The 24,115-nt window shown below is 42.2% G+C and overlaps 1 protein-coding gene across 1 annotated transcript in view; it reads right to left on the bottom strand.

Moving 5' to 3' along the window:
- The window catches only part of LOC129857765 (myelin basic protein-like), a 48,457-nt gene that overhangs the window by 455 nt on the left and 23,887 nt on the right, over positions 1-24,115 (bottom strand). The window contains exon 3 of the mRNA XM_055926309.1: positions 16,405-16,498. Within this exon, the coding sequence (XP_055782284.1) occupies positions 16,405-16,498 (94 nt within the window). The remainder of the gene's footprint in view (positions 1-16,404; positions 16,499-24,115) is intronic.

The following is a 24,115-nucleotide window of genomic DNA, read 5'->3' on the forward strand; positions in this document are numbered from 1 at the left end:
GATCTAGAACACAGATCAAATGAATAGCTAGGAGATTACAGCAACTGGGAAAACCATACATGTTTAGCAAGGGTCATTACCGACTATCAAAACGGTTTCACAATGTCTCCTCCTCAGTCCATGCCAAAAGTTCCTTACAGTTATAATACTGTATAAAAGTAACATAGCACACACATATCCTTCCCTAAACCCCCACCACAAGCACAATAGCTCTCTTGGAATGATAATGGCATACTTTCCACATTCCTGTACTAGTACGGGAATCATTTTACCAGGTAAGTTGACTGAGAACACGTTCTCATTTACAGCAATGACCTGGGGAATAGTTACAGGGGAGAGGAAGCGGGATGAATGAGCCAACTGGAGGCTTGGGATGATTAGGTGGCCATGATGGTATGAGGGCCAGATTGGGAATTTAGTCAGAACACCGCGGTTAACATCCCACCCGAAAGACGGCCCCCTACACAGGGCAATGTCCCCAATCATTGCCCTGGTGCAATGGGAAATATATTTTTTTAGACCAGAGAAAAGAGTGCCTCCTACTGGCTCTAAAACACCACTTCCAGCAGCATCTGGTCTCCCATTCATGGACCGACCAGGAACAACCCTGCTTAGCTTCAGGCCAGCAGTGGGATGTAGGGTGGTACTCATATCCCTAGGTCAGTCATTTGTCATTTGTTGTCCAATGCCGACACGCTAATTCACAACTTTCTCCATTTTGTTTTCCACATGTGCAAATGGACACTATGGCCATTAGTGTGATGCTGAGAGCTACGGCATTAACTGTAACGTATCCCCTCTGACAGAAGCCACCATGCTAGCTAGCTCCCGGAGCACAGGGCATGGAGTGCAGAGCTCCCTGAAGAACAATGCAAACACTATACCGGACAAAATGGTGTAGAAAAAAACAACAGTGGAATCTGCATGCTAATATTTCCTCAACAGTGGTTTATTGTCAGAGCTGCATAGTTGTTTATGTGGGACAAGGAGGCCAGTGTCACTAAAATAACTCCTATAAGTATGGATTTTCAACCCGATTCACAGTGACACTCATCTGATGCCTGAGCAACTGCAAGGCGGGCGTTGGTTTGAGCCGGTTTGAGCAGATCATTGGGTTCGAGAAAGACCTCAACAGTACTTATTTGTATATTTAACCTTTAACTAGGCAAGTCACCTCCATCATCAACTGCCATCAAGTAGCATTGTTCTGATAAGCACTTTCCACTGGACTTACAGTATGACGACAAGTCACTTTGCATCTTGTATGTTTGGCAAACACAAAAACGCTTAATAATCTGTCTAACCCCCTTTCCTTCTCCCTCTCTCTGTGACTCTGGGAAAGGAACTGTATACCTATCGGAGTGTTTTGACATTGAAACACCTCCGAAAATGAAACACCAACAAATGTACAATTGTATAGTTTTGCATTGCCCATCTATTCCACCTGTGTGCATTGTTAGAAAATAATATAGTTATGAATAAAGTTTATAAAGATGGTCATCTTGACATCAGACTGCTTTAAAAAAGGTCTAAAAACATCTGACTGACTTTGATGTTGAAGTGGAATACCCCTTTAATGCTTCGTCTTTGGTTCCCTGGCAACAATACTGTGAACGAGACTCTCAGTCTCCATTAGGCTCAGCCACTACTTGCAGATGCACTCAGAATACGTCTGCACCGGGCCACCGTCTCCACTTTAAACACATATTATCAGTCATTCAATCAACAGGGCTGAATGCTAATTAAATAGTCTCCCTCACACACTCTCCCTGACAAATAAATTAAGAGCACTGTTCCCTCCACAGATAACGGAGCTTAACATTACTCCATTTTCTATTAGGAAATGCTGTTAGTCATATGCTCAGAGGAGCGTGGAGCACGGCGACGATGCCTTGAAAAATTGTGGACGATTGCATTTCATTAACGCTCCCCAAATTGCTTGTGAGACACTTTGAGTTGTGTCAGAAACGTCGGCCCCACTTTATACATAAAATATACAGTATGTTAAGCCCTAACAAAGTGGTACTAGAATGTCGAAAAAAAAATAAAAAAAATCAGGCAGAAGCAGGTCCAAAGCAAAACCATAAAAAATAAACATTTGCGTCATCTTTGAAAAACAAGGCTCGAAACAGCCTAAAAGTGAGATACGGGGATCGAAAGAGAGTGAGAAAGAGGTGATTTAACCCCTGTGTGCTCCTTCATTACATTAACAAAACCATGCTTACCCCTCTCCCCAAACAAAGATGCAGTAGCAGAGATAGCGGGGATGATAAAACACTGGTGCTTGTCAACAACATTCAGGGAAGTGAATGTGCGTGCTGATGCATAACACTGAGGTGGGGGTAGGAGGTAGAAATGTCTCTACAGAGCTGCTCAGGGTTTGCAATGTAGCACACTGCGCTCACTTTTCTTGATCTCTTGGTCCCTCTCATCAATTTCGTATTTAGTCATGTGCTTTTACGATGAGAACATTTAAAATGAGGCTCTCACGGCAACGTGTCCGTCACAGGGTAGGCTGAGGCGGGCACAGGGCCTGGCTGGAGACAGATGAAGGGATGAAAAGCAGACAGCCACTCATCATGATACAGTACATATTCGCTGGGGAGACGGACCACTTCAAATCAGGCCCGTTAATGACCTTTCTTAGAAGAAAGGTGCTATCTAAAACCAGACAGGGTTATTCGGCTGTCTCCATAGGAGAACCCTTTAAAGTAGGAGAAGAACCATTTGGTTCCATGTAGAACCCTTTCCACAGAGGGTTCTACCTGGAACTAAAAAGGGTTCTCCTTTGGGGACGGCCGCTGAACCCTTTTGGAACCCCTTTGTCTATGAACGTACTTTAAATATGTTTATTTAGCAAGCTATGACCGTTCCATAAAAAGAAGCTCTGTGGTGCCGAGTGAGAGGAGGAGGAGAAGGAGAAGCGACAACCCACAGTGACAAACTCTTGACAAACAGACAAGACGAGGAGAGGAGGAATGCAGCGAGTGGGCCTTGGCTTTCTCCCTTTCTCAATCGCTCTACATCTCTCCTCAAGGCCCCTGTAGAGCAGAGGACGTTTGGCCTTCTGGTGGACCAGCGTCTTGAACAACAACAAGGAGCCAGCCAGGATCCACCTACAGTGGTGGGACCCAGGCACGGGAAGTATTCCTCTAAGAAGCAGCGCAGCTATGTGGCCCTTGACCAGACCTCCCACCCAGGAGTAAAAAAACTGCCACCGCCCACTCTGTCACAGCATTCATCAAGGCTCCCGGACTTCCACCCACAGGCCCCCGGGTAGAATGACCCTCTGTCTTCAGACTCATCAGGCATTCATGGTCAGGCCGTCCTCCGGAGATTTGTCAGCGGCAGATAGAGGAGATGCTACAGACGCTACAGCTAAACCCCTTATTTATCGCCTCTGTCCTTGAAACCCCAAGCATGACCTCTTTGACCTTCACTTCCTACAACTGCTCAATCCAAATGGGGAATCATGCGTACGTCAGAAATAAGTTCAACCAAACCTGTGTACACTCTTAGAGGAACACTTTGAAGAACCCTTTTTGGTTCGAGGTACAACCCGTTTCGGTTCCATGTAGAACCTTTCCCACAGAGGGTTCTACCTGGAACTAAAAAAGGTTATACTTGGAACCAAAAATGGTTCTCCTATGGGGACAATGTAAGAACCCTTCTGGAACTCTTTCCGTACTAAGTGTGTATGTGATATCAACTTTTACTCAGGACAAAGAAATCTATAAAAATGTGTCAGTGGTAGTGCCAATCGTCACTATTTCAGCATGCACTCATGCAAAACAAAATCCACTTTGCTGGGTTACACTTCCTGTTCAGCATCAGTGTTGAGGTTTACATCGTAATCTGATCTAGTCCCAGTGAGGCTGGCACCACTACCAGCGATGATGGAACCTCAACTCTGTTCTGTCAACACCACCCAACGCTTTTCGCACTAAATCTGTTTACTGGCCAAGAACATCTCACTCAGAGCATTCTCTCTCTCTCTCAAGACTCTCTTTCCTTCAGTATTTTACTCTCTCTATTTCTCTCTCCCATGAAGTTTCTAGCCAATGATCTCTCCTCTCTCAGGTAAAAGGACAGAACAGGCATCAACAGGTTGCTATTAATCAATCCACAGTGCGTGTGTGTGTGTGTGTGTCTGTGTGCATGCATGCGGACGTGCGTACAGGGGCTTTGTCTCTAATGGGAAAGGGCAATTGCCTTGCCATCTCCTCAACAAAACAGCCGTTAGCTGTGTGAACATTTACAGTATGCCCAGAGAATACACTAGTTAGTTTCCTCTCCCACCACCACTGTCCTGAATCACTGGCACATTTAAACAGAAAAGGAGCAAATCCAGTCAGTGACAATGGCTTTCGTTTTACGCCCCGAGCACAAACACACCATTATTCCGCTATAGATGAACATGTACTGTGGGCTTTCGTCTAATTGGTTCATGTCTTCTTGTTTCATGACATTCCTCTTTACGTGATGTGTAATTCTTTAAAGTCTAAGACGTTGGGGGAGGAGGGGGTGCCAAGCTGACATATGGAATTGTTTTAAGATGGTCAAATGACATTTTTCAATTTTAGGACCTCTTTGGGTATATATTTTTTTATTTTATCCCAAAAAATGATTTGAAAAAAATATATAGATTTTGTCCTTTATTACTAAAGCCCATAGAAAAGCACGGAATAACATATTCATGAATGGCAAAAAGGACAGTCAAAAAATGGATCATAAGAAACAAGGTTTTGAAGTGTCTGTCCTAAGGCAAAGGGTGGCTACTTTGAAGAATCTCAGACATAACATATATTTTGATTTGTTGAACACTTTTTTGGTTACTACATGATTCCATATGTTATTTCATAGTTTTGATGTCTTCACTATTATTATACAATGTAGAAAACAGCAAAATAAAGAAAAACCCTTGAATGAGTAGGTGTGTCTAAACTTTTGACTGGTACTGTACCATTCAAAAGTTTGGGGTCACTTAGAAATGTCCTTGTTTTTTAAAACAAAAGTATATTTTTTGTCCATTAAAGTAACATCACATTGATCAGAAATATAGTGTAGACATTGTTAATGTTGAAAATTACTAATGTAGCTGAAAACGGCAGATTTTTTTAATGGAATACCTACATAGGCGTACAGAGGCCCATTATCAGCAACCATCACCCCTGTGTTCCAATGGCACGTTGTGTTAGCTAATCCAAGTTGATAATTTTAAAAGTCAAATTGATAAATTAGAAAACCCTTTTGCAATTATGCTAGCACATCTTAAAACTGCTGTGCTATTTAAAGAAGCAATAAAACTGGCCTTCCTTAGACTAGATGAGTATCTGAAGCGTCAGCATTTGTGGGTTCGATTACAGGCACAAAATGGCCAGAAACAAAGAACATCTGAATGTTGTGGGGGTCCTAGAGCAAAACACCCCCGTGTTCGTTAGAATCTCTCCTTTCCACAGTGAGGTCTCATTAGTTTGTGTTTGGACACTACCAAATAGCAGGATTTTGATGGGGATTTTTTAATTTTTTATGTACTGTAACTTAGATTGACGCACCGGTGTGTCAATCGACTCTAGGGGGTTAATTGGATTCCTGTACTGATTTCGCTTACAGGTTTTAAAGATATGGCTGTTACCAAGTGAGTGTTTTGCTCAAACATACCTTGGGGATATCTCATACTGCAACTTGGCCATGCGAATTCACAAAATGGTGCAAAATAATTTGGTTAAGCCGCTTGTCCATATATCAAATATGGCTTGATATGACTCTTGCTGTAATTTGAGTCTTTTTAACTCAACATTACAAAAAATACATGTTATTGTATGAGCCACATCAGTTTACATAATTGGAATTTATATTCTACATTACCATGGAAATTGTTGCATTACCATACCAGGTAGACATTACGAATGTACCCATGAGTTTAGTAGTCAAATTGCCAGGGTAAGAGGTGCCAAGTCTGTCCTATTCATTCTATTTCTATGTGTGTTGCAGGGAGGGGGGGGCGTTGCCTAGACAACCAAAGACTTGTTTGCTACAACGCCTTGCCTGATTTAGCAAGGCGCAACAAAGCTTCGTTACGTTGTTCAATACACTATCTGACCACTGGCATAATTAACTCATCATCCCGAGTGCTTGTGTCAAGTGGTCAGAAAAAACACCATAAAAAACAGATCATCTAGACACATCTATATCTACCATCTGCACTGGTATCGACAGGACAGCAAAACACTGCTCACTCAATTTGCTGAAGACACTTGATCTTATCACACAGGTTCAGGGAAAGTTCAAAAAGCTAATCGTAAAAACCTATTTATGACTCGCTCTGGCAAGTATGTTAGGAAAGAAGCATCAGAAAAAAATGTATTTTTTTGGGGGGGGGGGGGGGGGCATTTACAGTTCTATTTGTATGTCAATCATTTGAATCAATTTTGGGATTGGGGAAGCAGTGGGCTACACTAGGTCCAAATGTTTTCCCAGAATGATGGGTGACGGATGTCCATTCCTTCCTCTACAATAGCCATCGTCCATCCATCACCAGCTGTTCACACACTCCCCGATTGTCCAGCCAGATGGTCAAGGCAAGATGACGTGGACCCTGGGACTCTGGACCCACTAACTCACACACATGCGATGCACACACACAAACTCCCACCCAATGCATGTATTCCCATCACAGAATGAATGACTCCACGAGACATTGCTGATCATTCTCATGTATAGTGTACATTTCTTTATCGGCCACTCTCTCGCTCTGTGGAAGCATTATGTAGACCCAGGTCCTATACAACGTCTATTGACCAGTCCCTCCAGTGAAGCACACGGTTGGTCAGATGGATATCAACCTATTATGTGCCCATAATGGCACTCTATTGCCTGATAGGAGTCTTTGGCCAAAAGTAGTGCACCAACTATAGGGGTTAGCAAGTTCACTGTCGAACCACTTCTCACATTTGCTTCAGCTTTTCTCACACGCACACAGAGAGAGGGAGTGAGAATGAAAGAGGGAGTGAGAATGAGAGAGTGAGAGTGAGAAAAAAAGAGAGAAAAGACAGAGAGATAAAGACAGAGACAGTGAGAGAATCTGAACAATGGTGTCAGAGCAGAGAACACTGGCCCAGTGATGAATGGTGGCTCTCAACAATCAGCGCTTTTGAGTGGCGAGGAGCTCTGCTGTGGCAGTGCCAGGGTCTAGTGCCCGCTGTACCAGCTAGTGGTAGCCCCAGCCACCGAGACAAATGCCTGAGCCATCAGCCTCTTTTATATACGGCCTGACATAAGGCACAGCGAAAGACTAACTAAATGCACATAGGGAGACAATACACATGCACACACAGACAGACACACACGTACAGTAAATGGATGATCTACTTCTACTGATGAAAAAAAAACAACGCTTGAGATAGCTATAGCTCATCTACCATATAGCTGTACAAAGATCGACAGATTACATATTTATATTTGTTCCCAATAAAGGCTAGGCATGAAGCATAAATTATTCCTACTGAATAGACATTGGACTAACAAAGAAATTATATTCGGTAAGTACAACAAAGACAATATAGAGCACACAGCCAAAGGAACCCTTATCATTTAATGGTTTTATATCCAATTCAACAGTTCTTCCATTTCAAAATAATAATATCACAAAATAAATGGAAACCTGTTAACAGATTATTAACTGACCTTTCCCCTGTGGTTGGAACTGAAAATAAAATGTAATTACAGTTATTACTTCCTTTATCTACAGTTTGAGGTGAAACACAATGAATGTCAAGGAGCCAAATGTTATGTCCAACACGTTTGAAGGTGAAACAAAATAACGTACCTTAGAAAACAGACAGCCTGATTAAAGGTCCAGTAGAGCTGAGCGATCTACCGGAATGTCATTTTTTAAATTAGATTTTTTAACTAATTGACCTACATCGGTTCAATTATTTGAACTCCATTTCATTCCGTTTTATTCTGTGAGCTCAATGCGCACATTGCACTGTTTCTCTAGAGATAAATCAGATCCAGCCTGAACTGTACGATGTAGTAGGGAGTTGTGGTTTCCAACAGGCCAATATTCAACATAGTTTAGTGCATAAAACATGGTAAATAACTACAATGACTCGAATCCATTGCGCATCCACGTGTCCCGCTATTTCTGTTTCTTTTTGACCATTTTAATTGAAAACAATCAAAGTAAGGTACTTAATTGTTTTAAAGTGTTCATTTTTTTCAGGTGAAAATGCTTTCATAAATCACACTTCTATTCTAGTCTTATTTCAGATAGAGGTTGAGAATCCTTTAGCAGTCAAATGGGAAATGACGGATTTAACTCTCATTGAAAACGCATGCTGATGTAGCAGGCGCAGGAGATTACATACATAGCATACTGACCCAGCCCTGCAGTGTCCTCAGGTTTAAGTCCAAAGACCTTGTAAGCTTCAACAACCCCCACAATAGCCACGTAATGGTGTAGATCCACATACCATATCATTCGCCATATCATTAACAAGGCACACCTGTTAATTGAAATGCATTCCAGGTGACTATCTCATGAAGCTTGTTGAGAGAATGCCAAGAGTGTGCAAAGCTGTCAAGGCAAAGGGTGGCTATTTTGAAGAATCTAAAATCTATTTAGATTTTAACACCTTTTTGGTTACTACATGATTCCATACGTGTTATTTCATAGTTTTGATGTCTTTACTATTATTCTACAATGTAGAAAATAGTAAAAAATAAATAAAAACCTTTGAAATGAGTAGGTGTCCAACCTTTTGACTGGTACTGTATATAGATAGAGTAAGATGGATAGATACATGTAAAATAAATAAAGGAAACACCAACATAGTTTCTTAATAGGGTGTTGGGCCACCATGATACACAATAGTTAAAAAAAAAGATTTGTTTTATTTTACCCTTATTTTAGGATAAAATGACGGAGAACACATTCTCATTTACAGCAAAGACGTGGAGAATAGTTACAGGGGAGAGGATGGGGGGGGGGATGAATGCACCTTGCAGTGTCTGGAACTCTATTGTAGGGATTCGACACCATTAACCCATGAGGAATTCCATAATTTGGGGTTTTGTTGATGGTGGTGGAAAACGCTGTCTCAGGCGCCGCTCCAGAATCTCCCTTAAGTGTTCAATTGGGTTGAGATCTGGTGACTGAGACGGCCAAGGCATATGGCTTACATCATTTTCATGCTCATCAAACCATTCAGTGACCACCACTCATGCCCCGTGGATGGGGGCATTGGCATCCTATGGGGGCATAACCATGGTAGTCAAAATAATGGTCTGTCAAGCATTTCTATACATGACCCTAAGCATGATGGGACGTTAAATGCTTAATTAACTCAGGAACCACACCTGTGTGGAAGCACCTGCTTTCAATGCACAGTACTTTGTATCCCTCGTTCACTCAAGTGTTTCCATTAAATGTTGTCAGTTACCTGTAGATATAAAGAGAGAGAGGAACAAAGGACGGGAGAGAGAAAGAGAGAGCGAGAGAGACAAAACTGAGCTATTCTCTCTCAGTCTGTTGTTAAAGTGCAAGCAGCAAATAAACGAATAAAGTACACATTCCTCGCATTCTTGTCTGATAGACAAGAAAATACAACTTTTAACAGGCCCAGAAGACAATCAAATTCCCCGGCATGTTGTGATTCACTTTCCATTTTACATCCTGACCCTTGGAGCTTTTCAATGGAGTTAGTAACGAACAGACAAACGAGCGAACGGCGGATGGAGCGATGGAGGGAAGGGAGCCAGGTTGAGAAACAGCAGCACCCACTCATATCCTCTTCTCCTTCAGCCAGAACAGAAGAGCATAGAGCTCTAACACAATCAGCCCTGGGACAGACTAATGCAGTCTGCTGCAGCATAGGCAAGGCAGCAGCACGCCCATTAGAAAGGCAGAGGACGGGCCAGGTCCCAAATGCAATCAGAACCAAGACGCGAACATGAAATAAGTAATGATTGCCTTATGGTGAAATCATTACATTTTCTTGACAGAGGCAAGACGGTGGAGATCTTGAACAGGATTGGTCGTTCATAAAAAAGGTTTAAGACCAATGTCTATTCCTCTCTTTTTTTCCCCCTTTAGATTTGTTTTTTCTCGGTATAATCTTTAATATCCAAGACCTTCAGCAATTCATTCCAGTTGCTTGTGAATTAAAATTGAATATCTGAAATCGAGTCATTTTAGCTATTTTGACTTTCAAGGTGGACTACTTGAGAACACAGTTTTGGTGTCATAATGGAGGTCCCACAAACTTTGGCCACACTTTCCTAAAGCGCAAGTTCAAGTTGATAGAAATACACACACGTGGTCTGAAACCTTCTCCAGCATGAGAAAACATTTAACCTGCAATGGGATGTGCTCAGAGAGCCTAGACCACCCTGTCCTCAGTGAAAGAGAACCACAGCAACAACACCACGAGACATCCTGAGTAGAATCTACCAGTTGCTGTTTGTTTAAATCTATTCCGAGGAAAAGGGACGGGGGACGGGGGGGGGGGGGTGACAGACTGAAAGGCAGGGGAGAGGGTCAGCTAAGGTAACCCAGACAGGTCAGGAGGATCTGGAGCCAGGGCGGACACAGACATACCAAGGGGACTGTGGCTGCAGCCTGAGTGTAGGCCCCGGAGCAGACCTAGGTAATGGAGGCATAATGGCCTTTTAACAGCAGACGATGCTGACCGGGTGTGTTTGCTCAGGACTGGAAAACGAGTGCAAAGTCTGTTAACAGAACGTGCAGCGTGGATACGTTGGAGACCTTAACGCTTGAGAGGCCTCGGCGATCAGAGCAGTTCGCTGATGACAACTCAAACAGAACAGACCACTAAGCCGGCTCTCATAAACCACTTTAACCGTGGCAATTTGGTGGGAAATTCCATATTTTTTTTTACTGTCTGTACCAAGCGGTCAAATGGTTTCGGTCAGCGTGCTTACCTCACAGGAAGCTGAGAGCAATAACGAATGTTCTTTCCTCTCTCGAAGTTGACGAGAGTTCTAGAAAGAGGTATTTTACGAAATAACAGCCTGTTAAGAATGGTTTAATATTAACGACGCCTGATAAAATAGCTCACAATAAAAAGAGCCTGGACTTCAGACTGACTCGAGATCAGGATCCACCAAACCTGAATGTTACACACCTGTTGCATCATGCCCTAAGAAAGCCCACACCTCTAAGAATAATAATAAAACAACAACAGTAATAATAATTTCTCTCCTTGACATAAAATCTCAAAAAGAGCTGTCAATGCAACAACAAAAAAGATCAAGCCTCAAAAGCTCTTCCTCTGTCCTTTGGCTGGTTTTGCTCATCTTAATGAATCAAAAAGCCAATCCGGTGATTTTCTCTATATTAGGTTGCAGCCAGGTGGGTTGTATAAGAACAAATTTGAAGTACATCCCTATACAATGGGCTGCAGGGATAATAATTGTATTCGATGTGCCAGGTAAGTGTCTCCTTAATGAGATCAACGACTTTCACCTGCATCGGAACTCTCTCAAATCCCTTAACACTTTATAGCAGAACCTGAGCCAGGCTAACGTTCCAGTTAAAAGGAAGAGTTTCTCCATTTTCAACTTTGTACAGTATAAACAAAAGAGTATCATCCCCACCCAAACCCTTCTGCCACCTCATGCACCACCTTCATAAAATCATCATTTGTCACTGGCGTACCTTGCTGAAAGTCACTGGTGACCATTTTGTGCCTTCCAAAATATGTTTCCCTCTCTCAGAATCAGCAAGGTACACCGAAAGACAAATATTTATGTTTAATAAATGACAAAATGTGTATAGGTTGTTTGTACGTTATTCTAGGATCAGGTGATATTATATGTGATCTCGCCAGGTTAAAACAGGGTTTCCTTTAGGTGGGGGGTTTGAAACAACTGATTTTCAATTGGAGAGCCTAGGCCTACTCAGCCTTGATCAATGTGTTTAACTCATGGGACATGAATTGGCTGCAGGAGGATATCTAGTTATGGATCAATCTAAATTCTCTGCACTGTAACATCCACTGCTGATAACAAGGTGCATTATTGAGGATGAAAGAATACCTGCCCATAACAGAACATCTCACTGTCAGGTACATCATTACAGACTCACCCGCATGCACACGCACACATGTACACATGTAAGCAAGAACGTGCAAACACACACACACACTAGATCAGTCAATAATCCCAGTAACATGCTACATCTCATGCTTCTTTGACCTGTAGTTAACCTTGTTCCCCAACCCTGAATCCATCCCTCTGTCCATTACCTCTCCTCCACACACACCCCGACCAGATCACTCCATCGTGCAAACAGGCTGTGAGAGACGCAGAGAAAATGGCTTTTCTATTGATCTGGTGCTCATGGTAACCAAGGCACACTCAGCTTTCATCTCTTGTTCTGCTACTTGGGGGCCACTCTCTACCTTCCCCCTTTCATCCCCTTCCCTCTGTTTCTCTTTCTCGCTCTTCCTTCCCTTCCCTCATTCCTGGCCCATCTCCCTTCCCTCTCCAGCGTACAGCTCTCTCTTACCTGTTCTCTACCTTTCCTCTCTCACTTCCCCCTCTTGTCTTCCCTCCCTCCCTTACTTATCTTCCCTTCCCTCTCTAACGTACAGCTCTCTCTTACCTGGTTCTCTTTCAGTGTTCTCTACCTTTCCTCTCTCACTTCCCCCTCTTGTCTTCCCTCCCTCCCTTACTTATCTTCCCTTCCCTCTCCAACGTACAGCTCTCTCTTACCTGTTCTCTACCTTTCCTCTCTCACTTCCCCCTCTTGTCTTCCCTCCCTCCCTTACTTATCGTCCCTTCCCTCTCTCAACGCAGACGTGACGAAAGTCCTAAGACCTTCCTTTGCTCTGTGCCACATGATAAGCACTAGGGTCATCATTACCATTAAGGAATAACAGGCCGAGCGTCCTTCTCCGCCCCCTGTCTCCCTCACACCGCTCCCCATTAATTAGTGTTGTCTTTGTGTCTCCATGTGCCTCCATGTCTATAGGGATCAGAGGCAGTGGTGCGCCACAGGGGTCGGCAATGAGCTGCTTGTTTGTTGTTCGGCTCCCAGTCGATACGGTGTTCCAGGGTTGTGCTCATGTGCAGGAACACAAAGAACATTACTCCAACGCCCCGGGTGCAACAGCCAGACCTCAGCTCTTTTAAATCAGAACTGATAAAAGGTGAAATGGGGAGAGAATGACCGTTTGCTGTTCAATTCACAGAGTCTCTGGTGTGACTGAGGCTTTTGATTTAGGATTGGTGAGATGATCAATTAGATGTTGATATTCTAGATGAATGTGTCTGGTTAAACATGTGCTCAAATACGTTGATGCTACCTTAAATTTGCATTTTTTGCTTTGATCGTTAGGCGCAGCCATTGTACGCGGGATAAAGAAGGGGGTTCTCAAAACATAGTGTTTTGGCCAGGTAGTGTAGGTTTCATCCACTACACATTGGATCCAATTACATATACAAAACAATTCAAGTATGCAAAGCACCATTGTTAATAACAAGTAGATAATGAGACGTCTTGTTTCTTCTCATTGAATAAAAACGGAATTACATACAGATGTACAGTACTAGTCAAAAGTTGACACCAACTCATTCCAGGGTTTTTCTTTATTTCTACTATGTTCTACATTGTAGAATAATAGTGAAGACGTCAAAACTACGAAAGAACACATATGGATACATGTAGTAACCAAAAAAGTGTTAACAAATCCAAATAGATTTTATATTTGAGATTGTTCAAAATAGCCACCCTTTGCCTTGATGACAGCGTTGCACACTGTTGGCATTCTCTCAACCACCTTCATGAGGTAGTGACCTGGAATGCATTTCAATTAACAGGTGTGCCTTATTAAAAGTTAATTTGTGGAATTTCTTTCCTTCTTATTGCGTTTGAGCCAATCAGTTGTGTTGTGGCAAGGTAGGGTGGTATACAGAAATAGCCCTATTTGGAAAAAGACCAAGTCCATATTATGGCAAGAACAGCTCAATAAAGTTAAGAGAAACGACAGTTTGAGTCAATCCGGAAAATGTCAAGAACTTTGAAAGTTTCTTCAAGTGCAGTCGCAAAAACAACCAAGAGCTATGATGAAACTGGCACACATGTGGACCGCTACAGGTAAGGAAGGCCCAGAGTTGCCTCTCCTGCAGAGGATAATAAAAGTGTAACCTTTATTTAACAAGGCAAGTCAGTTAAGAACAAATTCTTATTTACAATGACACCCTACACCGACTAAACCCGGACGACGCTGGGCCAATTGTGCGCCGTCCGATGGTACTCCCAGTCACGGCCGGTTGTGATACAGCTTGAATCGAACCAGGGTGTCTGTAGTGATTCCTCTAGCACTGAGATGCAGTGCCTTACACCACTGCACCACTCGGGAGCGCAAATAAGGATAAGTTCATTACAGTTACCAGCCTCAGAAACTGCAGCCCAAATAAAAATAAGTTCAAGTAACACACATCTCAGACTGAGAATCCGGCCTTCATGGTCTAATTGCTGCAAAGAAACCATGCCTAAAGGACACCAATAAGAAGAAGATACTTGCTTGGACCAAGATACATGAGCAATGGACATTAGACCGGTGGAAATCTGTCCTTTGGTTTGATCAGTCCAAATTTGAGATTTTTGGTTCCCACCGCCGTGTCTTTGTGAGATGCAGAGTAGGTGAACGGATGATCTCTGTATGTGTGGTTCCCACCGTGAAGCATGGAGGAGGAGCTGTGATGGTGCTTTGCTGGTAACACAGTGATCTATTTAGAATTCAAGGCACACTTAACCAGCATGGCTACCACATTATTCTGCAGCGATACGCCATCCCATCCTGTTTGCGCTTAGTGGGACTATCATTTGTTTTTCAACAGGACAATGACCCAACACACCTTCAGGCTGTATAAGGGCTATTTGACCAAGAAGGAGAGTGATTGAGTGATGCATCAGATGACCTGGCCTCCACAATCACCCGAGCTCATCCAAATTGAGATGGCTTGGGATGAGTTGGACCGCAGAGCGAAGGAAAAGCAGCCAACAAGTGCTCTGCATATATGGGAACTCCTTCAAGACGGTTGGAAAAGCATTCCAGGTGAAGCTGGTTGAGAGAATACCAAGAGTGTGTAAAGCTGTCAGAGGAAACGGTTGGCTACTTTGAAGAATCTAAAATATATTGTGATTTGTAAAAAATAAAAAATAAAAATAAAAAATGTAAAAGTACTACATGATTTCATGTGTTATTTCATAGTTTTGATGTCTTCACTATTATTCTACAATGTAGAAAATAGTAAAAATAAAGAAAAACCCTTGAATAAGTAGGTGTGTCCAAAATTTGACTGGCACTGTATGTCCAAATCATTTGATTTAGAACACTTCATGGGAAACCTCAATCGCATGTAAAATATGAAACTAACTCAAACTAACTCACATCAGCATTTCTAAAGTGCACCGTTTGCCTCCTTACTGGTAGCCATCTCCACCCCTGTAGAGAAATCAGTGTGGTCAACCAGCTAGGACTCTCAACCAGCTTTCTGTGGCTCTGCTATAACACAATGGATTCTGCCCTCACCTGTTAGGTTGGAGTACTACGTTTAGGGCACAATCATCTTTTTCTACATTTCTTGGATTGCTACGTCTCTTATTTGTCAAGTCATACCCTGGGATGCATCCACAATGAATACAACATGTGGAAAGCTCTCAATTTAACATGAGATCAGACAGTCCAAGTAGCCTAGAGGAGTAGAGGTAGATGGAAAAACGACCTCATTTTACAGGTTGACAGCGTGCGGGAGGGAGGGAACAGGGGATGTAGCACTCTTTCCATTACCAGGTTGGGTCACACCCATCACCATTAGCAATGAATCCCTGGGCCACGGATACCTTGTCATCACCCGGCCCCTTAACTGAAAGATACCCCGCATTGAGAGATGGTCTGCATTTGTGTTAAGAAGTAGTGTTTTTTCCCCTGCCGCTGAAAAAGGTTCACGCTGTCGAAATCATTTAAGATAACTGCTTGAAGTGAGCCGTTGCTGACTGGTATAGAGTACCAGCAACTCAAATGTTCTACTTTAGTACCAGATGCAAAATATGCAAAATATTTACAAAATAAATACCCATGCAAAATATTGGCACCCTAGAGTACCGGCACCCATTTTATTCCACTTGAAGCAATGTTTATGAGAGCTTTCGGGTGAGGGGCTTTCAGATAAGGCATTTAGGGAACACCTTTTGCTACAACCTTTAATAATTATGAAGCAACAGCATTGTAGCATAGGGGAAAAAAAGTATTATTTAAATCACAACAACCCTTTCCATCTTTTGTAACTGTATGTATTATGGCTGAATTTGCTCTGCTTATGTTCTTTACCAAATATTACAAAAACGACAAATAAAAAGAAACTCCTTACCAAAGACCTCGTCTTGTGATTCTGGTTCTGCCATGGTCTCACCAATGGGTGCTGGTTCTATGGTCTGTTCTGCTTCTGGTTCTGCTGACGAAGGCTTTAAAAGAGAGAGAGCACAAAACAGAAAGAGGTGAGCTGAGGTACCATGGCAACAGAACAGAGGCTTTTCATTACCAGCCACATGAAGCCGAATCTGATATTTATTTAGAGCTTTACCTGAATTATCGCAGCACACAAAAGTCAGGCACATTTGCAGTATTTTGGGGGCGTACATATTAGCATAAAAACATTGCTGAATGCATTAACCCCCCCCTCTCCTCTAGACACTTACACACCCACACGCCATCACATACACTACTGTTCAGTTGTGCACCGGGGCCTCCCACTCGTTCTATTCTGGATAGAGCTAGTTGTGCTGTTCTGTGAAGGGAGTAGTACACAGCGTTGTACAAGATATTCCGTTTCTTGGCAATTGCTCACATGGAATAGCCTTCATTTCTCAGAACAAGAATAGACTGATGAGTTTCAGAAGAAAGGTCTTTGCAAAAGGGTTTTCTAATGATCAATTAGCCTTTTAAAATGATAAACTTGGATTAGCTAACACAACGTGCCATTTGAACACAGAAGTGATGGTTGCTGATAATGGGCCTCCGTACACACCTATTTTTTTAGTATTCTGACGTTTCCAGCTACAATAGTAATTTACAACATTAACAATGTCTACACTGTATATCTGATCAATTTGATGTTATTTTAAATGTACAGAAAAATAGTGGTTTTCTTTTAAAAACAAGGACCTTTCTAAGTGACCCCAAACCTTCGAATGGTAGTGTACACTGAGTGTACAAAACATTAAGGACACCTTCCTAATATTGAGTTGCACCCCCCACTTTTCCCCCTCAGAACAGCCTCAATTCATTGGGGCATGGACACTACAAGGTGTCGAAAGCACTCCACAGGGATGCTGGCCGATGTTGACACCAATGCTTCCCACAGATGTGCCAAGTTGGCTGGATGTCCTTCGGGTGGTGAACCACTCTTGATACACACGGGAAGCTGTTGAGTGTAAAAAAGTCAGCAGCATTGCAGTTCTTGCACACTCAAACCGGTGTGCTGGCACCTACTACCATACCCCGTTCAAAGGCACTTAAATATTGTGTCATGCCCATTCACCCTCTGAATGGCACACATACACAATCAATGTCTCAATTGTCTCAAAGCTTAAAAATCCTTATTTAACCTGTCTTCTCCCTTTCATCTACACTGATTGAAGTGGATTTAACAAGAGGCCTCAATAAGGGAACATAAATAGCTTTCACCTGGATTCACCTGGTAAGTCTACGTCATGGAAAGAGCAGGTGTCCTTAATGTTTTGTACACTCAGTGCAAATGCGCACAAAAACGCACGTGCAAACACACACATGCGCACACACGTCAACAAAAAATATACATTAGAAATATAGAAAATTGTCCCTCTGAAGAAGTTGTTTCCTGGAACCAAGCTCATGGTGTGTACAGGATATTATGGTGACTCAGCTGGACTGAAATGGTGTTCTTTTTAAGTATACCTTGAAGTCAATAGTGTCTTACGTATCCCATTCCATGAATTCCTATTAAAATGTACCATTATCTGAGCACTGGTGGTACATTAACTTTACAATATACTGTATTAATTTCCCATTACTCACCATTCGAAAAACATTTTGAAATCCCCTTTCCAGTCACATTTCCCCCCCCATCTCCTTCCAAAAAGATAACACCCCTCCTCGCTCAGACTGCTTTTTATCACAAACCGTGGAGGACTTTGAAAACTTGGCTATTTCTACAAAGTGGGCTATGCAGCCACATGAGCGGCGGCCTAGCCTTCTTGTCACCATCCGCAGGCAGAAGCTGACGACGTGACTTTGCACCTGCTTATCATAATAGAGGGATAATATTTCCATCTTGTTGAGAAGAGCTTCCCAGGGGGAAGAGGACAGATGGAGGGTTGCAGCACAGCAGTATGGGCCCCTGGGGCTTCGCTGCCTCTGCTACACAGCACGAGATAAGACCAGCCACTCGCACCACAATGACGGGGGAATAAAATTCACCTTTTTGAGGAGGGCCGAGGCGGAGGTTAATGCTAAATCTAGCAGCATAATACCTACTCTTGCTACAGAAACAGGTAGACTGGGAGAGAATGCAATCTCAACCGAAATCTGTCTGTTCTCCATATTCAAAGAGGTTCTTCATATAAAGCACGCCAATCTATTTCTCCAAGGTTAGGCCTATCAGTCTGATATTTCTTGAAATGCTACCTTTTGAAAATGTCTTTCTGATATCAATTGGATGGGCTTTCGAATATAAAAGATGAGCTGGTTCTCCTTTTTTCCATTTGTAGTTTCCGAAAGATTTCTAAGCTCTTATAGTCTAGGGGGGGATTTGGAGTGTAGTGATTGGAACCTCTCATGACTTGGAGAAATTTATTGGAGAGAGTCAAAGGTCACGGTCTTATCCGTTTCCTCTCTGATAGCTGTGCCCTTAAGCGTTTGTGTTCATCCCCGAGAGGAATGGTGAATGGGGACTTGGAGACTCCATCCCACAGATGTCTTCTCAAACAGCAGGATGTGCTCACACTGCAAATGTTCACAATAAATCGCACAGACCTACTCACATGAAGTACGATTGCTCACAAGTCCCCCGCCTCAGGCTCCTCAAAGCCTCTAACTTGAAAAATAGACTTATTTCAAACCACCCGCAAACAAACTAGTGTATAGGGTAATTGGCCAAAAGTCTTAAGCACCCATGACATGGCAAATAATGTGGCCACCTAGGAATCTGACATTGTTCTTAGAACAAGAAAACAACAATACTCTATTCCCAAGGGATACTTATAGCCTATAGCTCATCATTACCAAACGAAAAGCCTGGCCTCGACGAAAAGGATGTAGTCTTACTGAGGGATCGTAAAACAGAGAGTAAAGCTATATTGCTGGCCACAGATATAAAAATCAGTGTCAAGAAATAGACAAAGAAGGATCACATTGAACTGTTAGGATGTTTTATCAGAGTACCAACATGCAATTACTTGAGATCAGTGAAAATGATAGCCCTCAGCGAATTGTATAATTATTAATTGTAATATTAAATTGTCAAAGAGCTGGTAATTTAACAGCATGTATCCCACTTTAATTATGAGCAAAACAAATTAGTGTTCAAAAGTATATTCATGCACAAAATGTAATAGGATACATTTTAGTGGTTGCTGTGACATTAATGGTGAAAACAAGTATCAGCATCAAACAATACTCATCTGTACAACAGCAAGGCACCCTAGTCTCATGAATATTACCTAGTCAAAGTCGTTCTGCTATGCTCGACAGGTCGTCGTTGAAAATAAGAATCGGTTCTTCTCTGTAAAAAAGAAAAGTTAAATACGAAATAAATATATCTGCTGTATGTGTCCCTGCGTAGGTCTCCAAATGTGGAATGTATTTGCGTTCTAACAGTAATATCCGGAGATACTCTCTTTACCTTAAAGGAATGTTGTGGGGAGTTTTACTTCCTTCTTTCGGAGAGCAGTGAACATGAATGTTACTATGGGGAATGATTGCGTAACATGGGGGAGAGCAAGTACAGGAAGGGTAGTGCTTCTGCTGCGACCCAAGCATGAACAAACAGGTTTGGAACAAATGAGAAGGAGCTATTTACGACCCCCTTAGCTTTAGGGAAAGATACTGAACAAACCTGGGTTCAATACTATTTGAAATCATTTCAGATACTTTATCTGTGCTCGATTGCGCTAACCTGGCTTCATGAACCAATAAAAAAAGTTCCAAAACTACAAACCCCGCCCTTTCGCCACTCCCAGGCAGACTAAAGCAAACACTCAACGTATTTGAAAACTTTCAAATAGGATTTCATCCCATATCTGCTACTGAACACAATTCCAGTCAGGCAGGAACATGAGTGTGTAAGTTACAGTACATCACAAAAAGAAACTCCTCTCAAGGTGGGAATGCGTGGACAATAGCCTAACTTCAGGATCACTAACTGGGCCTCAGGCTCCCTCCACTGGAGACTGGATTTACACGCCGCCTATCCTCTTAATCCACAATGCACTTACTCAATACAACATGACTCTCTTGAAAACGGAGAAAAGGCCAATAAGGTGGCTTTCAAAATGGCAGAACATGATCAACAGTTCTGGAAGTTGGACATGGATTAGGGGTCTCGACAACCGTTCACAATGCAGGCTTATCAGACAGGAGATTGGATTCTACCACAGGCCTGATAATGCATAAATTTTCCGCAGACACAACCACGTCTCCCAAATCGGCTTTGTGAGGATGGATAAATAGTCCTATCCCCGATGTACGTGTGTCTCAGTGTATGCATAAGGCCTTATAGCCGGCACCATAACGGTTGGCTTGGAATCAATGTTGTGTGGGGGGAGGGATATATCAACTATGATACAAGCAGGCAGATTAGTCTATCAAATAACAGTACTTGCATCATTTTTGATCCCCTTTCATTTTTTTCCTACCACGCCCTCCCCTGGTTGGATTACCTGGTGAAAAATATTACAACTCAATATACAAAACATTAGGAACACCTGATCTTTCCATGACATCGACTGACCAGGTGAATCCAGGTAAAAGTTTTGATCGCTTTATATTTAAGTGCCTTTGAACAGGGTATGGTAGTAGGTGCCAGGCGCACCAGTTTGAGTGTGTCACCACCCAAAGGATATCCAGACAATCACACAACTGTGGGAAGCATTGGATTCAACATGTGACCTCCACTGACTTCTCAACACATTATGTGGTCCTCTCGCTTCCACTCAGCAATGTCACAATGCTGTGTTGACAAAAGTCGACGCTCTGATTGATGTGAAGATGACACTGCCAAAGAGAAAGACAGCCGTCAAATGAGCATGCATAATACTAAATGCATACTACTAAATCACACGATAAGTGTAATACTCTAAATGTATTGCTTATATTGTATACTTTTTGTGTTCAGTCCATACGCTCCACTGAACATGTAATTAAAAAGATAATTATATTCTGTGCCATTCATTTGTAGATAGGTTTCCATCCAATTGGCGACAGATTATCATGTGAATATTTAAAAATATGCATAAATAAAATATGCGCATTTTCCCACCAGAGATGCGTTTCCATCAAATTAACTTGTTGTGGATAAAAAGTCTGTGCGTGATGACATAGTCCAATTATAAATAACTTTTGCGGTTAAATTCCCATGTACTAAATAAAAATACAAGTTAAATGGGTTTCCATCGCATTTTCAACTACTGATGGTTTTGTCACTAACAATGTGTTATATAGCGAATGTGTCACCTCTGGTACTGGCACGTGCGCCTTAGCCAACAGCTCGCAGATATATTAGCCTACTTGCGGGCATAGCCTACATGATGAGATTATCATGAACAAAAGAGCAAGATTATTTAAAATTTGTCAAATGGCAACCAAGCATCGATCATCATGTTACCAGAATAAGACCCTCTAAATGTATTGGAAATGAGCATCAAGGTCATCACCTTGCACTTTCACCACCCGGTGAAGCTCAACATAACTTATTTCATCTGCAGCCTAATAATCTGAATGCTTTGTAATGGGAGGACCACACAACATGTCATCGAGTGACTCCAAGTTTACTTCAATATGATGGTTATTATAGAAATATTTGCACATAAAAGCATTTCTACCTCAATTTCTCGCACAATACATTTTTACAGACATAAAAAGATCCCACCTTGTCTAGCATATTTCGTTTTTTCGACAAATCTGCTGTTTCCATTAGGCCTGTCATGACATGTTTTTATTATCCAATATACTTTACTCGCATAAAAAGGTTGGACGGAAACCTGGATATTGTCTCTAAGCACATACTGACCTAAGGTAAAACAAAGACAGCAACACAAACACATTTAAAAATATGACATCAGTCTTTGATTTGACGCCTTATCTAGCAGTTGCTAACTCTCTTTATCCACTTTCCTCCTCCCCACTCTGGTCTCAGCTCTCTCAGAGTGTGCCTTGCAGAAAGGGAAACTAATGGAAACCTGTATTTGGTTGCCTGCCTTACCACTGTGAGCCTGCCTGGGCTGGGCTCTCCTGTTTTTTTTTTCGGATACCCCCAGCAGGCCAGCCGAGTCTGACAGAGCCCCATACATCCTCATCAACCCCGGGACAGGTGGCCAGGACAGGCAGGCCCAGTCCCAGCCTGGGTTTCCCTGTCACTGTCCTGTTGTCTAGGTAAGCCCATGCCAGGAACATTAAGGCCTCGTTATTCTGTGCTTCTGACACTGTTCAAAAAGGCTGTCTTCTCTTTTTTCCCTCCCTCTGTCTTTTCTAATTCCATTATGCGGTGGAGGAGGAGAAGAGTGGGGGAAAGTTGATTGCAGCCGCAGCTGAATTTTAATGGCGCGCCTATTTTCTCTGCTGTAATTTGAAAATCTGTGACAAATGGACTTCGGCAAGGCGGAGGTTAATTACCTGATGTCGTTAAAGTACATTACTCGCAATTTAAAGCCCCCTCTTTCCTCCCCACCCACGTCGCAACAGACAGGAACAATAGGTGGGGTGCAATTTCAGGATTCGGAGAGCGAGACACAGAGAAAACAACTCACCTCTTAATTATCTTTGTTCTGTTCAATTGCGGTGGCATCGCATTCCGATTTTTTTTTTCAGTAAAGTAGCAGCTCTCAGACCCAACCTGACTGAAAACAGTGGTGTGTTATTGTTAAATAAGCCTCTACTTGTCCTTATCGGTGGACCACACAGCATTGAGGCAGCGACTGTATATGCAAAACACAGGCAAGAGTTCAACTAAAACCATGGAAACAACATGCACACATCCCCCCCCCCCCCCCGTCGGGGATAGATACAGAATCTCTCTCAGTGCAGCCCATCTAAATTAGCCTACATTTATTTATGTGTATTCAACAGTATGTTGGGGTACAAATCTAAATATGAGGCTTGTTTGGATGTCAACCTCAATATATGTTAATTTCATAATCACCAATTAACGGCGTTACAGTAAAAAATTACTTCAACTTCCGCCACCGATTTCTATTTGGCTAGCTACCACCTTATCCAAACGAGAGCTAACCATTAGCAAAAAAATTTTAAAAAATGAAACCTGAAAAGGACAACTTCTAAATATTATACATCGAAAACAACCAAATATACAGTATATGCAAATCAGATTTTAGTAACCACATTGTGGGCCTGTTAGGACACAAAAATAACTACGGATTTGACAAATATCCACTCTGTTAGATCCGGTTTTTATTTTATGGCGCCAATGACGTCATCCTTATGCTATCCCCCATGATCTCTGACCGTATGTATAGAGCAAATGGAATAACAGCAGATTAAACCTCCTCAGAAAACTGTTTCATGTATAGGTCTACCATCTATAAAAAGACAAAACATTTTGTTTGAGCATGGCCCTCAAAACTATCAAATGTAGGCCTTTAAGTTAGGCTTTAAACCATTGGTCATATTGACAATTCTTGAGATATAAACATGAAACTCAAATGAATCAAAAAAAGGTGAGAATGTTGTTTTTAAATCATACGTGTTGTATTCACTACCTACAGTACAAAGCCACTCAAGGCCTTACAGACATCAAGCCATAGAAATAGAATAATTACTATTCTCTTTCTATGAGTCAAGCAACCTCAGAGCCAAAGGTTTTATCTTCA

The sequence above is a fragment of the Salvelinus fontinalis genome, chromosome 6 (genome assembly GCF_029448725.1).
Source record: "Salvelinus fontinalis isolate EN_2023a chromosome 6, ASM2944872v1, whole genome shotgun sequence".
Taxonomy (NCBI): Eukaryota; Metazoa; Chordata; class Actinopteri; order Salmoniformes; family Salmonidae; genus Salvelinus; species Salvelinus fontinalis.